The sequence below is a fragment of the Cetorhinus maximus genome, chromosome 18, assembly GCF_964194155.1.
Source record: "Cetorhinus maximus chromosome 18, sCetMax3.hap1.1, whole genome shotgun sequence".
NCBI lineage: Eukaryota > Metazoa > Chordata > Chondrichthyes > Lamniformes > Cetorhinidae > Cetorhinus > Cetorhinus maximus.
Genome location: NC_135896.1, coordinates 49,813,469 through 49,835,591, shown reverse-complemented (window position 1 = coordinate 49,835,591; position 22,123 = coordinate 49,813,469). Strand labels below are relative to the sequence as shown.

The 22,123-nt window shown below is 39.7% G+C and overlaps 1 protein-coding gene across 7 annotated transcripts; it reads left to right on the top strand.

The window, feature by feature from the left end:
- Positions 1 to 9,543: 9,543 nt before the first annotated feature.
- On the top strand, positions 9,544 to 21,783 carry otx2b (orthodenticle homeobox 2b). Of its 7 annotated transcripts, none has more exons than XM_078562687.1 (6): positions 9,544 to 9,810; positions 10,085 to 10,249; positions 14,372 to 14,444; positions 18,318 to 18,528; positions 18,943 to 19,094; positions 19,695 to 21,783. In XM_078562687.1, the coding sequence occupies exons 4-6, from the start codon at positions 18,432 to 18,434 to the stop codon at positions 20,316 to 20,318; spliced, it is 873 nt and encodes a 290-aa protein (XP_078418813.1). In that variant the 5' UTR covers positions 9,544 to 9,810; positions 10,085 to 10,249; positions 14,372 to 14,444; positions 18,318 to 18,431; the 3' UTR covers positions 20,319 to 21,783. The 7 variants fall into 7 exon arrangements, with proteins under 7 accessions (XP_078418813.1, XP_078418809.1, XP_078418812.1 ...); XM_078562683.1 differs by having other exon boundaries at positions 10,085 to 10,259; XM_078562686.1 differs by lacking the exon at positions 10,085 to 10,249.
- The last annotated feature ends 340 nt before the right edge of the window (positions 21,784 to 22,123 follow it).

Below are 22,123 nucleotides of genomic sequence, written 5' to 3'. Positions count from 1 at the left end.
TCCTTTCCCCTCCTTCATTACTATTACATATTTTAATTGTGCCTTTATTACATCTGCATCTTCCTTTATTTCATTTTGCACTTTATATTCGAGCAGGGAAAATTTAAAGAAATTAAGCTTCATTATTCCATTATTGTTGGCTGGGTCAACTGTTCAGGATCTCAATCCCACCAATGGGGCAAGAGCCAAACTGACCATTGACCGAGGAAACTAATGTTCTAGAAACTGCTGTAAGCATTTTTAGTGGAAAAATGCTTAAAACATTTATATGATATTCCTCCATCTGTTATTTCAATAGGGGCATTATCCAATTTCAAATTAACAAGTAATCGATTCATCTCATATTTCCAACACTAATTTCTGGGCTTTTAATTATTTAATTTTCTTACTGGAACACATAGTATGTTCTCATTGAAAAATACTGATTTACTGAAATGTTAATGCCAGTAATGCAGTTAAGAACTGTAATGTGGAATGAATTACGAGGTTACAAAATGTACAACTCATAAAAAGTCAGTATTATGATTGGCACATATGATTGTATATGATACGTAATAACAGACAAGCACAAGGCAAGGACAGTTAAAGCGACAATGTGGCTCTTACGTAAAGCATTATTCAGTAAAAACAACCCACATGTAAAGTTACCATTGTACCCACACGACATGGACAACAGCAGTTCAAGAAGGCAGCTTACGACTGCCTTCTCAAGGGCAAATAAGGGTGGTCAACAAATGCTGGCCTAGCCAGTGAAGCCCACATCTCTCCAATGAATAAAAAAAAGATAAACTTTCCTAACTGGTGATATTTACTCAGCAATATCATATTAACCTTTAAAGTTAAATATTTTGTTGAACATATTATCTGCATTAAATATTGGTAGTAAAATTAAACCATTATTATTTGTAATATAATGAAATATTTTAAAATAACAAAGTGATACTGCAGGAGCAGTAACAGGATTAGCACAAAGGGTTTATGAATCTGAACAAAGTCAAAGTGACAGGTTCAAAATCCCAATTTGATAATATAGAAGAATGAAATATCTCATATCATAAGTGAACTAGACAATATATTTTTCCAAAATGTAAAAATCTATCAAAAATAACAGTGTGAAAGATGGAGACTGAATTTAAGAGTGTGCAGGGACGAGACCAAATAGAGGATGATGAAAACAGATTTTCATAGGCCCTTTCTGAAGGGTCTATGAAAATATTTTAGCATCTCACAATTTTCTCAGAAAACTATTGATTGAAATATATTTCAATGTGTGATGTAAAATAAGTGATTCAGTTTATTCAAATGTTAGAATATTAATACATTAATTTCATCCTGAAAATTGCAGCATGGGTATAATTTTGAAACATCCTTTATGTTGCTTCACATTAACATACTCCATGTGCCTAAACTGGCATAATTGTAGAATTTTGTTATTATATTATTCTCATAACTTGATAATTTCTAGTATATAATTTACATTAAAATAAAGCAACATGTTGTATAAAGTAAATTCAATATCAGAAAAAATGTTTTAGAAAATTATTTTTGCATATCATAAATGACAGAAAATGTTATTCCAGTTTTTGTCTAAAATGATTTGCACATTTAATTAGATGCAAATATACTTTTCAAATCACATTCACATTGTATCTATAAGGTTTTTTGTTTTGCTCCTATTACAATTTATGTTTTGCAGATTTTGTGAATCCCAAACTGATTACCCTCCAAACCACAGTAGACTTGAAATGATGACCAATATGCATTTTCTTCTGCTGCATTGAATTCAATTTTAATACCTGACAGAAACTCTTTTGGGGAGTAAAGATAAACAGATTGATTCCCTCTACATTTAATTGGCAAGATTAAAGATAAGCAGGCTGATTGGGAACAAGGTTAGAACAAACCGTGAAAAGTATTTCTTGAGGCTCACTGGCATACACCATGCAGAAGTTTAATTACAGAAATATGGGTACCCCTATAACAGAATGGAAATAAGTGAGTTCATATATTGCAGCTTATATATATGCAGTGTATTGCTATAACTGAAGTTGTTGTTCTTTTCACATTTCCACACCGTCTAGTTGTTGCAATTCGGAAAGTCTTGTTGTGAAAAGCATATAGCCTGGAAAAAGTAGATTTGTGCACTGCAAAAGGTTCATGAATATTCCAGACCCTTCAAACAGGTTTTTTTTCTTTATTCTTTCATGGGATATGTCAAGGCCAGCACTTGCTGCCCAGCTCTAATTGCCCTTGAAATGAGTGGCTTGCTAGGCCATTTCACAGTTAACCACATCACTGTGGGCCTGGAGTAACATGTAGGCCAGACCAGGTAAGGATGGCAGATTTCCTTCCTTAAAGGACATTTGTGAACCAGATGGGTTTTTACAACAATGGTTTCATGGTCACCATTACTGAGACAATCTTTCCAATTCCAGATTTATTACTTGAATTCAAATTTCACCAGTTGCTATGGTGGGATTTGAACCCTTGCCCCAGAACTTTAGCCTAGGTCTCTGGATTACTAGTCCAGGGACATTACCACTACACCACTGTTTCCACCCCTGCCACAGTTCCAAAACAACCTATAGCAAAGACAAATGAAACCTATTTGACTGTGACAAAGGTCAACTATCCCTCCTTGCACTTCTCAACCTGTCTGCAGTCTTTGTATACAGCTGACCACACCATCCTCCTCCGATTTGGTGGGACTGCATTTGCCTGGTTCCATTCTCACTATCCAATCATAGCCAGAGAATTATCTGCAATGGCCTTGCTTCCCACTCTTGCACCATTAACCCTGCTGTCCCTCGAAGATCTATCCTTGGTCCCTTCTATTTTTCATCTACATGCTGTCCCTTGACTCCATCATCCAAAAACATAGCGTCAGTTTCCACACATATGCAGATGACACCAAGCTCTACCACATCACCAACTTGCTCAGCCCTCCTTTGTCTCTAAATTGTCAGACTGCTTGTCCAGATACTGTACTCCAACTAAATAATGGGAAGACCAAAACCATTCTCATCTCCCAAAGCTCCGTTCCCTACTCACCGTCCTTCTCCCTGGGACAGTCTGGTAAATCAGGCTGAAACTGACTGTTCGCAACATTGGTGTAATCTTTGATCACTGAGGTGAACTTCCAACCACATATCTATGCCATTGCTAAGACCACCTATTTTTACCTCCATAGCATTGTCTAATTCTGCCCCTGCCCCAGCTCATCTGCTCTGGAAACCTTCATCCATGCCTTTGTTACCTTTAGACTTGAGTATTCCAATGCACTCATGGCCGACATCCAACATTCTATCCTCCATAAGCTTGAGGTCATCCAAACCTCTGCTGGCTGGTTTCTAATATGCACCAACTTCTATCCATCTGTTATCCCTGTGCTCATTGACTCCCAGTTAAACATGCCTCAATTTTCAAATTCTCATTTTTGGTTTCAAATCCCTCCATGGCCTCACCCCTCCCTATCTCCTCCAGCCCCACAATCCTCCAAGATATCTGCGTTCCTCTATTTCTGGCCACTTCAGCATCCCCAATTTTAGTCACTCCACCATCAGCGGCTATGCCTTCAGCTGCCAAGCTTCCAAGCTATGGAATTCCCTCCCTAGACCTCCCTAATTCATTTTCCTCATTTAAGATGTTCCGTAAAATCTATCTCTTTGGTTAAGTTTTTGGTCACCCGACCTAATATCTCCTTATGTGGCACTGTGCCATATTTTGCTTTATAATGCTCCTGTAAAGCACCTTGGGACATTTTTATTACTTTAAAGATGCAATACAAATGCAAGTTGTTGCTGTAAAGGACAAATATATTTATATTAAGTATCTGAGTGCTGCATTTTCTTTGTAATCCTAACATTGTGCCTATAGTACCTGTTAAACGGTTAAGTGGAATTGAATATTTTATTATTTTGAATTATATATTACTTCTTTAAGAATAAGTTGCCTCTGTGGAATAACATGAATTATGTGTATTTTCAGTGTTGTATTTTCTCAAATAAATTTGAAATATTGATGATATATATTTAATTTATATTTGGTGGTACTTGAAAAGGCTTCAAAAATGTGACAAATGGCACACACTCTTTCTCCCCAGTTTAGAGCAATCGTAAATGACTAACGTGCATTAAAAATACTGAAGTTTCTTCAGTAGTCCTGGTGCATTTGAGGATTCAAAGTCACACAACTTTTGAAAAGGCTTTGAAGATGCATGGGTTAGCATGCAAAAAGATTCAGTTAGTAGCTGCCCAATGTTGCTCCAGAGACCTATTTCTTTTGATTTCAATTAATAAAATGTTGCACAGTAAACACAAATGGAAGGAAAAGGAATATTCAATTTTTTGTGAGAAACCTGTCGCATTAATGAATTTCACGTAGAATTTGTAATAGGTGCACTAGTTTAGAAGCTGCAAATGTTAATCTGAGGCAATGTCGTATAATGCAATACTCCTGATCCGAAAAAGATTGTGGTGGTTATACAACACAAAATAGAACATAATCTCATGAAATAGTAATATATTAACAAATGGGCAATATGTCAAGAAGTAGTGTTAAATCTAGTATTAACTTTTAGACTATATAGCAAACCTTTAAATCAGGGGTTCTCAAAGCGAAGGAGGAGGAAAATGATGAGTTTAGCCTGGAAGGGGCCCAAGAGCACGTGGGTTTTGTCCCTCAGATCCTGAGATTACCAGTTTATAGTACCAGAGCATGATTGACCTAGCACCACAACAGAAACCCCGTTTCTACATGCTACATAAATGACATGAGGATGCTGTTTGGTATTCAACACTTGTGAATGAAGGGAGCATTTTTAAAAGATTAATGTTAAAGCAAAAGAAAAATAGGTAATGCAATCCTTCCTGCTTGGATCTGGAATTCATCTATACTGGTTCTTGACCTCAGTATGTTGTTTCTTAGAAGGAGGAGGAGACTTACAACTATATTGTTGTGGTTAGTACTTCTTCAGTGCATTGAAGAGATTCTCAAAATGATTGTGCTGTGCACCACCCCCCCCCCCCCCCCCCCCCCTGCCCACTTCATGTATGGGAACCTCTGTATTACACTACATACTGAAATACCACACCAATCAATCTCTTCAGTGCATTAAAAAAGCACTTATTAAAACAATGGTGATGTAAGTTTTATTGTCAATATACTGAACATAAATTAACACTCAAGTTTCACAGTATATCATTACATTGTGTTACAACTAATAAACATTACTAGCTGGTCAGTTCCAAATGAAAATTGAGGGCTGCAAAGATTAAAGTGACATTCTTGTTCCCTTTCCCCACACTTTGTTTAGTAGAGGTTTAGTTATTTACACTGAAGAATTTTCGACTGACGTTTTTGGAAGTATCCTTTGTTGTGATGTAAATAACATTGTTGAAGTGTGCAAAATATATGCATTTTTATTTCCCAACAAGCAATGAATTTTAAATGGTTGTATTGGCAGTAGAAGTCAAAGCTAGTTTGATGCCATGAATTAAACATTAGGGTTTTGTGTATTGCCTGGTATATGATAGATTTTATTTACAGTTACATTCCCTTACACATACAAACGCATGCACACTACAATAATTTTGGTAACATTTTATAGAAAACGAGTTTATTTGTTGAGATATTAAAACTGACATTTTTAAAGCTTGATTTAAGGTAGGTTTTCTTTCCGTTCAACTGATAACCTATTCTATAATAACGTCACTGTACAAATCAGATAGTAAGAAATCCCTATTAAAATATGTACAAGTGATGTATTCAACTTTCCTCTGTGGTTGAAAATTTTCATTTGGAATAGAGTGAATAGTGTACAATATGTTTAGGGTTTGCCAAGTCCAAGTAAAACGAGTAAAATTGTGGGAAATGCAGCTTTAAAATGGGTTTAGGAACTTTCCGGAAGTTTGAATTTTCACAGTGATATACTTCAGGAGTCCTTGCAATAAGTTCTATATTTCGCCGATGCATTGCAACACTTGGATGTTTGGTAATCTTTAATTGCCACACCTAAACGGCAAGACTTTAATCTGATAAAACGACATGTCCTTCTGGTTTCTAAAAATGAATACAGAAAAATGCCCTGAATGGGTGTTTTGTAACAGTTTGGTTAAATGCCTGCATTTATTAGGGTTGGGGTGGGGACGGGGGTTGCTAAGTAGATCTTAATTTTCCCTCCACCTGCTCCATGTAGGGAATTACAAAATTACAAAAGTCCCATCTGGGGCAGTTATTAATAAACTGAAAAGACTCTTTTTAAGAAGCACAGTTTCGTTCACAATATTATACACGAGATGTATGTTTAATGGAAGTGCGGAGGAAAAAAGTATTACGGTTTGTAAACCATTATGACGCCAGTGAAGACCTACAATTAAATATTGCGCAAATTTGAATAGATCATTTTGTACAGTCGCTGTGAAAGTAATTGAAAAAGCTGCACGACAAACTCTGCATTGGAAATGTTAGATTGGGGATGCATCTTTGTGGTAAATCACACCAGGAACAAGTTTTATTTTTATACAGCACAAGATGTAGTCCGGTCCTAAATTAGAGGGTCTGTTTCTGATAAGCGTTCTCTTCCAATTAAACTTTTTTTTTTCATTTCCTGTATCTGAATTCTGTCCTGGAAAATTTGCATTCCTTCCCCCGCACAAGTTTACAACTCATGTTAGCTTGTATTCGATTCCTATTTTTCAAAGTGTTATCCATTATAATCTCCACATTCGCCAGCAGAATGCATTGGAATCTTCTCATTCGTTACTTAGTTTGGATTTATTTAAGAAATATTAAACTAAGCATTCAATTGTCTCATTTATATACGATCCATGGAGGATGTCTGATGTGCCTATTTTCAGTTTCTGTGAGAAATGTTGAACTTCGCCTTAAATGAAGGTGGATTAAAGTCGATTAAGAATGATCTTCATTTGTGAACACGGTTAAGTAGTTATATTTTGCTCATATCAATTGGGTAACACCATGTTGTAACTCTGAAGATTGGAAACGAGTGTTATGTGTCAAAGTCCTCGCTTCTGAACCGTCATATTATAATTGCCAAAGGCCGGGTTGCGTTTACAGTGCTTTAATAATAAAGGTAATCTGATATCCTGGGGAGGAGGAGTTACTAGCTTAAGCAAATAAAGTTCTATATTGCTGGTCTGATTCTAAAGATGTATTAGTAATATAACTTACATGTTAATCATCACCCCTGACTGCTGCAATTGTTAATAAACTTTGCTTTAGGTGCACGGTGATTTTATTGTCTCTCTCTCTGGGTAATCGTAATATATGGCAACTAATGAAAGGGGTTTTCGAGTCTATTGTGTTTCTCGGTTTTTTTTAACTATAAGAGCCATTGATATTCCAAGCTATTCCTGTTGGCAGATAGGATAGCAAATTCCAGCCACAGACCACTAAAACGACGCCTCAAACGTTTTGTTATGCATTGACCAAAATGCTCGGTGCCGGCGTCATGTTAAAAAGATCTGATTCGCGTTATGTTCCCTTTGCATCATTACTAGGTTGCTTACAATTTTAATGTTCATGCAAGATAATGCCCAGGAAGATAACTTTACCTGAAGCAGTGATCCCTAGCTGCTACAATAAAGCGATCTTTGGGGGCGGGGGGAAGGGAGGGAGTGGGGGGGAGGAATAAAGCGAGCGTCTGGATAACGAACGTTTTCAGTGATAGAGAACATTCAGGCAGTGAAACTGAATATAAACAATCAGGATTTGATCAATAATTGTCTGTGCCGAGACCCCAGCTCCGACTGCTGTTGTTGTTGCGCTCTCTTCTGTCTAGATTTCAAACTGTAACAAATTACACAAACGGCTACAAATATATTGTGAGGTTTAAATTGAACACATCTTACTGTATCGAGCTCCCCGTTGCCGGTAATTCGTCCAATCGGTTGTGTCATTTTCATTCCCAACTTTTAACAAAACCGTACCGCTTTACATTTTACCCTGTAGTCTGAAGGGGGGACGCTTCACTGTATCATACTCTGAATATCTGCTTTAAATTCTCTTCTTTTCAAAGGTTAAAGCAAAAAAAGTAACGCAGGGAAAGTTTTTTTTGTTTAAAACAGGCATAATCCAAGTTTACCCATCGTAAAGAAATCGATCATACACATTCTACTTCGTTCATCTTTCCAAAAAGAATCATTCTCAGATTCAGCCAGTACCTGTGTGTGTTTTAGGTGCTCTGCTATTTATCTGCCACTCCCCTGGTCATGTAATGACTGCCAGTGGATTTGTTTTCTAAAATCAGATTCCGCAAGCACTTAATATGTTAACCCAGCATATTGGAGCTAATGCCTTCTCGTGTTTGGCGGCCATCCTCCATCTCAGCAGTAAATGTGTGTGCGTTTGGATAAACTATGTAATGATCTTCTATTCCAGTGCTATTGAAATGCAGTGGATTTTCAATTAAAAGGTTTCTCGAGCCCAATAGTCAATTTCCCTGGTGAAGACATGTCAATAGTGAGTTACAATCATTCCCTATCTTAAGGAGTAAAATTGCAGTGCAATCAGCCTGTGGTGTATGATGCTAAATATTTGCATCTCTACGACATTGAGGGTGGTGGTTCGGGGGTTGGGGTTGGGGGTGGGGGTGGCTGCGGAACAGCACAAACGGCAACCAACATACAGCTGGATGCTTTCAGGTGTCACAAACTCTTTCTGGTCCAGTCTTCACAGACCACGGGAATGGGTCGATTCCGTTCAGACTCCGCATTGCTTATTAAAAGCTTTTGGGCCGTTTCTTGTGTAGATCCCTAAAATAATAATTTTAAAAGAGTTTGGCTCACAAAAGTGTATCCGTTTCCTGCACAAATTGGAACATAAAAATGTTCAATAAGTTGAAATAAAACAGAAAAAAGGCAGGAAATACACAGCAGGTCAGGCAGCATCTTTGGAGAGAGAAACAGAGTTAACCTTAGGAAAGGTCATCGGCTTTAAACGTGTCCCCAACATTTTCTGTTTTCTTTCCCATTTCGAGCATTTGCTGTATTTTGATTTTGATCAATAAAGTGCATGCGCACTCTGCTTTCTTTGCAGTGATTCCATCCACATGTTATTAATTGGAACAATTAAATGTAACAATACGATTTACTGATGGTCCAATTTACAAATCTCCAACTTCACCGAGATCACCGATTAACTGAGTATGAATTCAGGCAATTGGTCTAAAGTCGGCTGGTCGGTCTTTGGAAAGCGGCACCTCGCCTCGAAAGAGTTAACTTATTCAAAAGAAGAACAAGAATAATAACAGTGCAGGCAAGAGTCCTGGAAATGGGAAGCTGGCAAAGCGCGAGAATGAAATCGGCAAAAGATGATAAGACTGCAGAAAGTACTAGTACGAAGTAGACGCGCGCATAAAGTCTCTATCACCCCCCCCCCCCCCTCTCTCTCACACACACACATACACTTGGATCTGGTTTAGATTGCTATTTTTCCACTGAGCTCGTGTTTCGTTCTTTTTTGTGTTGGCAGCTCGCTGCTGTGAAGGGATTAAATTGTATAATTTGGAAAACAGGCATCTGCTCCAGAGCTGAGTCAGAGGCTGATTGCAGCGCCGCGCTGTTCACAACACAACTTTATCCCGATTAAAAGCAATGAAAAATGATTCCTGGCAGCTGATGCTCTCGAGCACCTACCTACCTCCCCTATTTTATGTAGTAGTACAGTACAACTCCCTGAATTCCCCCCTCATTTATTCTGGGTTTTTTTTTGCCTTGATTGTTTTTCGAAATAGTCCTGTGAAATTTGAGGGATGAATCTCACAGTTCAAGACTCTTCTTTTCACTGCAGGTGAGGTGGGAGTTTATTTTAAGATTTTCCTGCTAATTAAAACGTGTCAGATGCTCGTAGTAATCAACAGAGAAGAACGTCTTGGATGTATTACTGCAGGGAAAAATGATGCCGACTTAATCGATTTTAGTGCTTCTGATCGAACGATGGTTCGATGACTTTACCTTCCTTGAGCTTTCATTTTGGCCGCCAGTGTGGTGATAACCGATTTAGACATAAAACTATCCCGATTTTCTTTGATTTATTCGACTCCTCCCACTTTTCTTCTGTTCAGGAAGTGCGGTCTCTCTAAAGAGTACATCTTGACTTCACGATATAAAGGTGCTGGACAAATGTGGTTGGATCTATTCAGGAACTGAACTGTCAATTTTATATAATGTGGAGCAGAAGATTAACAACTGTAAAAGTAAATAATCAGCTGAACTGCAATTGACTTGGTGTAAGACGGGGTAAAACACCTTTTCATTCCATATTACTAGTTAATTACTATTTTGTAATATTGTTCTGTACAAAAGTACTAAGCTGATCAGTATGCATATGCAGGTGTAAGATGAGCCGCCCAATACAGTGTACTGTATGGATAGAAAAGTTCCTATAGTACAGTCTTGGCTGCTAGGCGTACATATTGCAGTAGATATGTATGTGTGCCCAGTAATTTGCAAAGCCAACATGTAATCATTTAACATCATCATTTTGAGATGAGTTAAGTTTTAGTTCCATAACGCCCAGGTTCAGATTGTCTTTTCCAGTTTTGTTTTAATGCACACTTTACCAACCCTCTAAGAGTTTACTGACACCTGGAACATTAACAGAAGTAGGCAATCAGATCCATTACTCAGAAAGTATCTTCGGCATTCATCGGCATTCATGTAACTAACACAGAAACTTCCCTGTCGCTCATTAATATAATTTTAGGAAGTTCCGGGAACTAAAATTCCATTTGTTTTTTTTAGAAGATACAGTCTTTTGAACCACCTTATGACTCAAAGTCTTGTTTAAAGATGGTTAGTGCTCTAATACTTCCCACAAGAGTGTCTTCGTTTAACCTGGCCATTAATCCATGGTTCACCTTTCTGCTATAATTCATCATTTATACATTTAAATTGACTATGGTGTTGCCGATATGAAAAAAACGCGTTTTACCATTTAGCCTATTCTTTTTATAACCTGGCTGTTAATGCTTTAAGTTAACTAAAACTAAGACCTTCAATGTAAAAGGAAAGAAAGACCCAGTCGATTTCACATGATTCGGTTTATAGTTTTACAAAGAAATAATGTACTCAGAATCTCAATCACATAGAGATCTGAGGAGACATTCGAACAACTTAAAACTTTATGAAGATTCGAGTTTTTGTCCTTGATGACAATAATTTCAATCGAAATAAAAGAGATAATGCAATCCAAAGAAAAGTTATCCTTGCAGTACCTTTCATGCGGCGACTAAACGATTATATTTTGTTTTAAATAAATAAATCAGCTGGAGGTATAAAGAATCTCAATGTGATCCGCATCCCAAATAGAGTGGAATAGGAGGTGAATATCATGCGTGGATTCTTAAAGGTACAAGGAGATTAAAATATAATACTATCTAACGAAGCTCCTCCATAAGACATTTTGTTCTAGTCCTAACGGCAAGAATGTATGTCTCTGTCATCACACAACAAAAGCAAATGAACATTTCAGAGACAGCTTTTGCTAAAATTCACAACTGATTGGGAAATGGATCGTTTGTACAAAGTGGCTTGGGCAAAGAAAATACGATAAATATATGTTAAATTTCGATAAAAGACAATAACAATCCATATAGACAATAAGCAAAATTTCGATATAGACTGTGCTGATATGTCGTTCCCCTAAACGCTTCAAATGGCTTTTGTAAAATAAGATCACGGTCAGTAAGTGTAGAAATTAATGGAAGTTAATACTACAATAAATCATTTTCCAATTCTTACAATATACACCAGGGATCCAGATAGAAGAACCTTGACTTCTGGTATAATTTTAAGTATTTCACGTTTTCCAGTATTCTGCTTCCTGAATTGTTACTCTGTGTATCTCGCTGGTGTGTGATTTATGCGCGGATGTGCTGCGGTGCTTGTATGGAATTGGGTGCGGACGTTAGAGGTAAACATTTACTTTGCCTGCAATTAAACAGCAAATCTCCCCTGAAGCCTGGCTGCAGCAAAGTTTCCAATTATGAATGTACGAAGTTTTGTTCTTTCCATTTGAGCTTGGCTCGGGCAATCGAAAGTGCTTTTGACCAGTGTGGCGCTGTTGTGCTTTTATAGTTTGGAAAAATGGACGGTACTGCTCCTCCAATTTCTTCAGAATTCCACAATTTCATTAACACAGTAGCATAACAGTAGAAACTCTGCAAAGGCGACCCTGGGGGTGGGAGGGGAGGGGAGCGTTCCTGATATCACTTGGTGCTGAGTTGAATTAATGCAATTTTTGCCATTCTTGTTTCCCTAAAATCCATTACTCTTAACTTGGCCGTTAGTCCATTTCAATCCATTTGTTATTCCTTTTAATTGTTCCTACCATAATATCCGAAATTGTTTGCCGGCGAAGCTCCTATTATAAGACATCTGTTGACCCTGAGAGTTGTATAGCTGTGGGTTCGGCTGTTGATAGCCTGCGGGATCTCAAAGAATTCCGTATTTGGGTTAAGAAAGTTGACCAAATCTGTTTCTAGGATTCCTTTTGAGTCGTGTTTTAAAGTACTTGATGCTGGATTATCGCTGTCCAGGATAGGCCCTGGTATTATACATAACATTTCGAAACGATACTGACCACAAATTGGTTGCACCATTGCACAGTTGGGTTTCGGAGATTTGGATAGGACGAGACTCAATATAGACAAATCTTTTCACCGCTTTCCTATTATCTCCCTGTTAGGGCGATCCATATTCCTCTTTCCGACATTTCCTTGTGCAGTCTCTGACCTCGGCCCGTGCACCAATTTCCACAGCCCACAGTTTCGCTTTTATTTACAATGACAACATTTAGTTACATGTCTTCATTCTTCAAGAATTCAGATTATTTACCATTAACATATCTGCGGGCTTTCAACGTGCCTATATTAAAATGTTGTTTTGTATCAGGCAATATTTGGGCCCCTTTGCTATAGTTGTTTCTCAAATATGGACATTGCAAGTGAGGTGCAATAAAATGCCGCAAGCGGATCCGGATAGGCGATAACAAGACAGCAACATGAAAATGGTCTGTCCCTGAGTTAATCGATCTAGAGTGTTGCTATTCTCCTTTCTAGTGCCGCTAATTTATTCTTGGTTTGATTCTGGAGTGTCTTTATTCTGCACGTGTGCTAGGCCTGGCTATTCGTATTTCTATAAAGGTTATTTCTACTTCAAAGCACATACGTTGTAACATAGGGCACAGGTTAATTGTACTGATAAAACTCATTTAATTGGAGCGGAGTTATTCCAGCCTTTTATTTATCTATCCATCTCTTTATCTATCATTACCTCCCAACCTGATTTACTGCAATGTAACTTTCTTTCAACAATGATCACTGTGATATGTTAGTTTATTCTAATACCTGTTGTCTTGGATCTGGCCTGCCTTTTTTATTTGTATTAAATTATGTTGTCTTACCTTCTGCTGCACAGTTCCCTGTATATCTATGAATTCTTCACACTCTGGTTCATCTCTGGTTGTTCTCTGGCCCCTATGATACTTGTAGCCGGATTTGTGTGTGTGTTTTTTTTCTTTGCGCCAGCTATCCTAAGTGATTCTACTTAACGCTTTCTCACTCTATCATTCTTGCTGATGCAACTCCGGGTTATTCTTATCGAGATTCCTTGCTCTTGCTGGTTCAACTCAAAATCACTAACCTGATTGCTCCCTCTGCTTAATACCTTCATAATTATTCTCCCTCTCTCCCTCCTTCCCTCCCCTCCCTCGATAGGTGTGATTTCTGCTTTTTCTATAACCTTCAGAATCATTATTCCTTGTCCATCTGTCTTCTTAACATAGTCCCGAATTGTCCTTTAATGTGTCCTGTTTTGGTTATGTTTATTTTAATCCTAGGTTATCTTCCCTGCTCTCCATGTTATTCTGGCCGTCGAATGCGAATACTTCAAATGTGTGTTCTTTATTATACTCTCTCTCCTGTTCGATGGTGTTTGATTTTCACCACCATTGCTTGTTTTCTATATAAAAAAAAGGACCTGCTTTGGGTTACTTCTCCTTATTTTCTCCTTTGGAGCAGGGTTTCTCTCTCCCTGGTTCTGCTGAGATGTGTCAATCATTCTCCCCTTGCTATTGGCTGCGGAGTTTGCGTCAAAAAGTTACCAGAGAGGCGCTTCCTCAGCAAGTCTCAGAGAAAGGAGAGAGAGAGAGAGACCAGCACAACTCAGCAATCTCAACCATTTTCCACTCCCAAGCAACACATACCTGCTTTAAATAGGTTCATTCCTCCTCTTCTCAAAATCGTAATACTTCGTCTTATCTGCTGATGTTGGAGCAATTTTGCGCGTAAAGATTTTCCGAATCGATCATCTCAAGACTTCTAACCTATTTCTCTTATGTTTATTTTCAGGGACAAAGGCCGCCAGGAACGTGGGAACCTGATTTGTCTGGTGTTTTACTTCGATCTGAGCACAGCAAAACAGGTGATTTAAAAAAAAACCAAACTAACCTTGTTGATCAAGAATCTGAGTTAATATTTTGATACCGATTTGGGGATTTGATTTCGAACGCTGCGCAAGACTCTTTTGTAGAATACTAAAGCCTCGAGCACACCTACCCTGGGGTGAAACCCGTCTGACATTGTTATTCGTGCATTCGAACAGTTTTCGTTTATTCGGATTGTTAGCGAGTGCTTGGCCCAAAGGCGGTTCTGACTAGTCTGGAATCTTGGTCCTTGTGTTTTTTTATATATAAATACACTTTGAGTTTTGGGAGGTTTGATGCGGGAGAAATGGCAGCTTAAGATATGCAAGTTGGGTTAAAAAAAATTCGCCCGTGCGTTTTGCATTTGGTGCTGTTTGGTGGTTTAATAGACACGCGAATAAATGTGTGTTGTAATTGTCAGTTTCCCCAGTCGTGTGTGAATTGAGCCGAAACGGTTTTCTCTGGTGTGTGTTGGGTTTACTGCTGAATCCCTGTAAATTTCCCCTGCCCCGTGAATGTTCAAACATAGGGATAATTGAGGAGGCGTGGATTTCTCTCGATTTCTTTCCCCTCTTGATTTCGTTGATCTGCCCCTACAATCACATCCTCATTTGGGAAGTGCCGGGCTGCAGATGTTTATTGTCAGTGATTTATCAGTTCAAATAAACTGGAATGAAATCGATCGCTTCCCAATTATTGACGAACAGCTTTTCTAGCAGAGGGTCGGATCAATAGAAAACCGCGAAGAAACTTCGCCAGACAAAACCCATTCCGTTTTCTACTCAAACTCCAGATGAGAGTATAAAACACTCGGGATATGTTCACTGCGAAGCGGATTGTTCAAAGTGTGTTCGAATTTAAAGTAGTAAAGATAAAAAAGGACCTTTTTAACAAACTTTCCAGCCAAAAACTAATACGCGTTTCAGTAATTTTGCAAAAATTAGATGAACAATTTCATCGTTCGCCTTAGCAACGAACCACTTGCACGGTGTAACAAAAGTTTAATCCAACTCGCCCTTCATTTATTTTCAATTGCACTTGGATATTTACAATAAAAGTCTTGCGACTAAAGCTCCTGCGGTTTCTAGATATAAGGAGCTAGTATTTAAAAAATGAGTGCGTGATATTTTTTCCAATTATAATGAAGGCTTTGAAACCAAAAATCGAGTTTGTGCTTCTAAACTTTAAACTTTTACTAAACAGCCGGTCAGCAGAGTTACTAGTCTGGTGTTTCATTTACATACGAATATCACATTAAATGTTTGAACTTTAAGGCCAATATTTTTTCCAATTAACATTTAGTTTCTTCTCACCCTCGTGTCAGATAATTGATATAACCTTTAAAGCACTTTTTTTTAGTATTATCTAGTTTACTGATGAAGTTCAAACGCTTGGATCAGTCCTTATTCGAACAAATGTAACTCACGATTATTCTATACCTTCATCGCAAGAAGCTTGTTAAAATGGTTCCGTAAAGAGTTGTCGAGCGGGAAAGTCTGTCGCTGTAAGTGTCCAAAATAAGTATCGGCCTCCGTGTGTATATAGAAGTGTAAACAGGCACGGTTCACCCCCATATGCGCGGATGCTGTGATTTACAAAGTCACTCACACCTCACTAGCTTGTCCTTGGTACAAAGTGAAACTCGTATCAAAGTGCATCTCCTGAACAAGTTTCTAAGCTTGCAGACAAGTACAAAGCAACGATAGCGCACATTTACCGCTTATTTCAAAGCACTTTAAAAACAATTAACAGCAAAACGGTTCACTGTTTTCCACCTTTATATACATTAGGAGGCGGCGAGGAAGGAATTAAATACAGTGTCAAATAAATAACTTAGCAGCCATCCTTTTAACATGCTAGATTTGAAATTATGGGAGCAGGGCTTTACTCGATACACGGACGGAATCGGATATTAAAGTATATATGCTCATTGTGAGAAGTCCCACGAGCCTCAAAGTTGCAGGGCCGGGCCCTATAAGAGGTTAATGATGTTTTTTTTAATAAACACTGTTCGACTCTATAGCTTTGTTTCATTTCCATCAAGCAGAAAATTAATCAGAACAAATGCAGCAGAGATGGGGGAGAAAGCGTTCTCCGCCATCCCACTTTTTGCAGCGTCCTGTAATTAAGGAACGTGTGCCACCCGGATTATCTCGTTAATTTATCAAGAAAACATTTATTATAATTAATTCTCTGCCGCATGCTCGGCGGGGTAATTACGATCGACCGAATGCCGAGCAACTGGTAGATAGGATTCTTTGAAAAAGTGACAGATTGTGCTGGGAAGCCGACAGACTCGGGCCGCTCTCTATAAAACAGGCTGCATTTCCCCATCAGCCGCCAAGAGAAACAATTCCTCTGTAGCTTCAGCCTTGCAGGTAGGGGCAGTGGAATCGGCCAGAGAAGGAAGGTTGCAACTTGCAATCAGTTTTGTTCGACTGACTGTTCGAATCGACTGCTTTTAGGTAAGAGCTTATACTAGAAATTGGCCAAGATCCTTTCTGCGTTTTATTTTTTGCTGAATTGTAGCAATTGAGGAATAGTTGAATAAACGGGGAAGCAGTGGGTGAATCGGGTTGAAGCCTTGGACTGTCGTGACTGCAGCTTTGAGAAAGCGGTATTTTCCCTTTTTTTGCACACTGGTTGCAGCACGATGCAGCTTTTAACGTGGGCGTTAATCTAGTCAAAGATATTTTGAGTGTTTCTTGGGATCTTTAGCAGGTCAGTGTTTTAATTAATCCACTGCCTAGTTTTTATCAAAGTTTTGCCATTGCAAGCAACCCCCTCCTCCGCCATTTTGAAGGTGTACTCACCCTTGTTAAACATCGTCTTGTAAAGTGAGATATGAAGCACAAATGAGGCACCGCTACTTTATTTTAAAGTCAAGTAAAACATTTTCAACATTGTTGCGACGCAGGGAATTAATCAAGTATTTCTGGGACATGTGATCAGGTGATAATATGTGACTTCCGCGGCCAAACAATCTTAGACCAAAAGCAAAGTGTAAAGTTGTGCAATCAGCAAGGGACTCCGGCTGCTGTATATGTAGTCTGGGCACTAAGCTCTTCATTAAATAATGTTGGATTTTTCTTTACATTCGGGTGCATTACAATTTGGCGCAAATTGTTTTGCTTTCCCGGCGATTATTCTGATTGAGATTTAATGACTTATTTGTTTTGTTTCACTCACTTTGGACACACGTCGAGCCAACAGGCACAAAGATAGAATTATTTCTGTACGCTGTAATCCAGATACCGAGCTCAGCTAGTCGATGAAAATATGCGTTTGCGTCTCATTAAATGTTGCTTTCCAATTCTAACAGGTGCATTCTTAGTTAAGAAACAGCCTCAATTTTCCTTTGTAAAACACCGAAAATGAAACTAAGAACTCCACTAGTGTCCGGTTGCAAATCGAACACAGGAACCTCTTTTTTTTACACACATTCTGCCTTTGTTTTATCTCTATAAAGTCTTTGTTATCAGTAGTTTGCCCATTTTCGCCCCTCCCGGGCCAGCAACCCATTGTCTCCGCAAATGGTCCCAATCAAGTTTTGTCTGAGCCAATTAGCGTGATAACAGATTGGTGCTAACGAATGGGATCTATGCAAATTGCAATGCTAACAATGCGATGTGTGCATTTGAAGCATTTGTTTTTTTTGTTATGTGGAAGGCGTGCTTTAAGAATGGGTGTACCACGTTTTCGGGACATGTTTATCTGGTCAATATCCTCTGGTCCAAAAGGCAGCTGGGGGTCCCCGGATGCTTTAAAGGGACAGGCTGGGATCTATTGAGGGATCAGATACTTTCCAGTGATCAGAGATACAACAGCTCCATTGGATCCCTCCTCTCATCAACCTCTTTTACCCCGAATAGGTTTAAACCCAGGCTTTTCTGCGAGCTCATTCGAGGACCAAGGAAAGGGAGCCCGGATTTGTTTTTTTCTTTCGCTTGGCTTCTCGCAAATTTGCCCTCCAAACCAACTTTAGCATGATGTCGTATCTCAAGCAACCTCCATACACAGTGAACGGGCTGAGCCTCACTACATCGGGCATGGATCTGCTCCACCCTTCGGTCGGCTACCCCTGTAAGTATCAGCTGCCACTTTCTACTTTAGTGACTCAGACTGCCGGACCTGACATTCAGTGTCAACCAGACCTGGCGGCTCTTTGGGAGGTGCTTTCGTGCGATTATACTTTCCAGTCAGTATGATCACTGAAGTCCTGCGCAAACTGAAATGCTCTGACTCTCCACCTCCTTGACCCGCACGGGAAGTGTCTGGCTGCAGTATTATTGTGCCAGGGTGAAAGTTTTCCGCGCGGTAACGGCGACTTGAGCCACTCCTTCACTGTTTACTGTCAGTGAAGTGAGAACAAGTCTAGTTTGTGACAGGAGATGAAACCCGAGGTGTTTTGCCTCGGACTGGATGTTTGCACCTTTCCTTGCTTTCCCAATGAAATTCCCATGTGTTGATCGGCCCCGTCCTCTTTTCTGTTTCAAGCTACTCCGCGGAAGCAGCGGCGAGAGAGAACCACATTCACCCGAGCGCAGCTGGATGTCCTGGAGGCGCTTTTCGCCAAGACTCGCTACCCGGATATCTTCATGAGGGAAGAGGTGGCTCTGAAAATTAACCTGCCCGAATCCCGAGTCCAGGTGAGCGAGCAACAGTCTGCCACCCCCATTCATTTCCATGGGAACGCGCGCGAACCGAGGTGCAAATGGGGATGAGGCGATGCTGAAGGACGGGGAGAGTGGCCCCTCGCCCTCAGTCAGCTGGCTGCTGGGACCACGGTCAATGCTTTTCCGAACGGAACTGATCGTGAAAAGCCGGAACCTCATCCATGTTATTTAAACCAAGACCGTTTGTAGGGTTTCAACTTTGTCAAATCAAACATGTTATTTCAGTGTAACTCATGTGTCTTTACGTCAGGACAGGGGGGGAAAGAGAGGGCACGGAAAACGACCCTTGCAGATTTCCCTTATGAAGAATGCTCTGTATAAAATGTGGCCCACAAAAAAAAGTGTTTATCGAACAGAATGGAATTAGTTATTTCAATACTGGGTACTTTATAAACACGTACAAGGGTTTTATTACACAAAATGGGAAATGTGGTTTAATTATTTAATGGTTTTGCTGCGACCATTCTAATGAGTGCAGCCACTTTTAAAGCACATTCAGATTTGCGTTTGGCGTTGTTTTCAGGTTAGACTGTCCTTGCAGTCTTGAACTAATTTTCTTGTTTTCTTTTGAAGGTTTGGTTCAAAAACCGTCGGGCAAAGTGCCGCCAGCAGCAGCAGCAGCAGCAGAATGGAGGGCAGCATAAAGTTCGGCCAACGAAGAAGAAGAGCTCGCCAGCCCGGGAGCCGAGCTCGGAGAGCGGGGCGAGTGGTCAATTCACGCCACCCTCCAGCAGTTCGGCGACGGTCATATCGAGCAGCAGCGCCCCGGTGTCCATCTGGAGCCCCGCGTCCATCTCTCCGATCGCCCCCGATTGCCTCTCCACGTCCTCGTCCTGCATGCAGCGTTCCTACCCCATGAACTACACCCAGGCCTCGGGTTACACGCAGGGATACGCCGGATCCACGTCCTACTTTGGGGGGATGGACTGCGGCTCGTACCTGTCCCCGATGCATCACCAGCTCCCCGCCCCAGGGACGGCGCTCAGTCCCATGGGCACCAACGCGGTGACCGCAGGCCACCTCAACCAGTCTCCGGCCTCCCTCTCTGCCCAGGGCTATCCAACCGGCGGATTAGGGTTTAACTCCACCGATTGCTTGGATTATAAAGACCAAACCACTTCATGGAAACTCAACTTCAATGCTGACTGCTTGGATTACAAAGATCAAACGTCTTCGTGGAAGTTCCAAGTTTTGTGAAGTGCTGGGACTCTCTTTGAAAGTGGACAAATCATTCCAATGTTAAACCTTTGGAATGGAGAGCACAGAACTTGTCATCCTTTCCTGTTCTTGTAGCCAACCGTCCGGTTAAACCTTTGGAATGGACAGGACAATACTTGTGAGCATTCCAAATGTAGCCATTTTAGGTTGGCCTTTTAAAAACAAAAAAAAATGGACCATCAGGGCTGTGTGAATTGTGCGATTGGTTGTCACAGATGCACTACTTTATTTAAAAAAATGTTTATAAGGGTTCCATATGTAGTTCTGAGAGACAATCAATGTGTGTCTTATATCAGTGGTACATCTGTGTTTTTATTTGTGCTAGACTCAAAGCAAGTATGATCTGCTGTACTGTATGCAAGTGTGTGAACCGCTTGTCGCTGTTGAACTCGAGCGGTGGGGGAGGGGAGGGAGGGCTGGGGGTGGGGGTGGTTCTGCTGTTGTAAAATGGAGCCAAATTCTGATGGAATAAGTACCTACCACTGTTTGAAACGAGCGCCTTCAAACATAAACTGAACTGTGAAACTCCGTGACTCTGGCTGCAAACTTCAGATGGGCGCTTCAACTATTTGTCATAATGAAACCAATAGCTTAAAATATGGCCGCTTGTGTTGACCCCACTGAGGGTTAGGTGCTCAGAAGTTGGTTCTTTTGCTTGCAGGTGTCAATAGAGTAATATTATATATGCATAAACATCAATCATACTGGAGTCGACAGATGCATACGACTATTTAAAGTCATTCCAGCACAATTTTGGTTTGTCTTCCACGGCTAGATCTGAAACAATATTCAATAAAGTGGAAACCATGCAGCTTGATGGCACTTAGTGAGTGTATACAAAACTGCACGACTACAAGTCTGCCATTAAGGTCCATTAGTTTACCAAATAATGTCAGTTCGGGTAATCCCACTCCCTCCCCTATCCCCCCCCATCCCCCCAACTCCCATCAGAAGACATGAGGGTGAGAATGTGCTTTATAGCTTGCAGCCAATCTGTTAGAGTGGCGAAAATTTGCACTGTACCACGTCTATTTTCATTTTTGTTCTTCATTTTAGAGGCACAGATATAACCTGTTATGTTTATAAGTTTTAAAATGAGAGGAAAACAGATTCTTGTAGCAACTGATGCACAAACGATGCCTGAATTAGAGTGTGTGTATACATATATATTATATAATATATACATACTCCAACCTGCAACTTCTGAAGCTAAACAAACGCTAGGCGCTTTACTTGTCTATTTTCCTTGAAAGTTCTGAAATTTTATCGATTTTTTTATGTACAGGATACTTTTGTATTTCTTCTTAGTGTAAAAATAACGGGCCTTGATCTGGATTCCAGTCTCTACGACCTACTTTCCTTTTTATTAGGTATTGTAAGTGTTTTCAATGTAAATGTAGGTAAGATATAAAATGATTCATAAATTGTGCTTTTTACACGTGAATTTTTGTCCATTTCAGATATTTATTGTCCAACTAATTCATATAAATATTCGGTTATGTACAGTGCTTATTTTATGATAGATAAAAGGTCTTGTGAAATTTCGATCATTTCTTTATAATAAATATCACTTTTGCTGCTGAACTGGTTAATAGTAGCTACCCACCTCATCCATCCTCGTCCCACCCATTATTCTGTTAGTCTCCTAATTTAGTGGCTGATTAAAGCGGATTTAGTGTGACCCTGCGTACCATATTTCCTAACACGTATTACACAGACTTAAATTTAACTTGAATTACATGACTGTGACAGCACATATCAAGTGTCTGAATGCGAACAGTGTA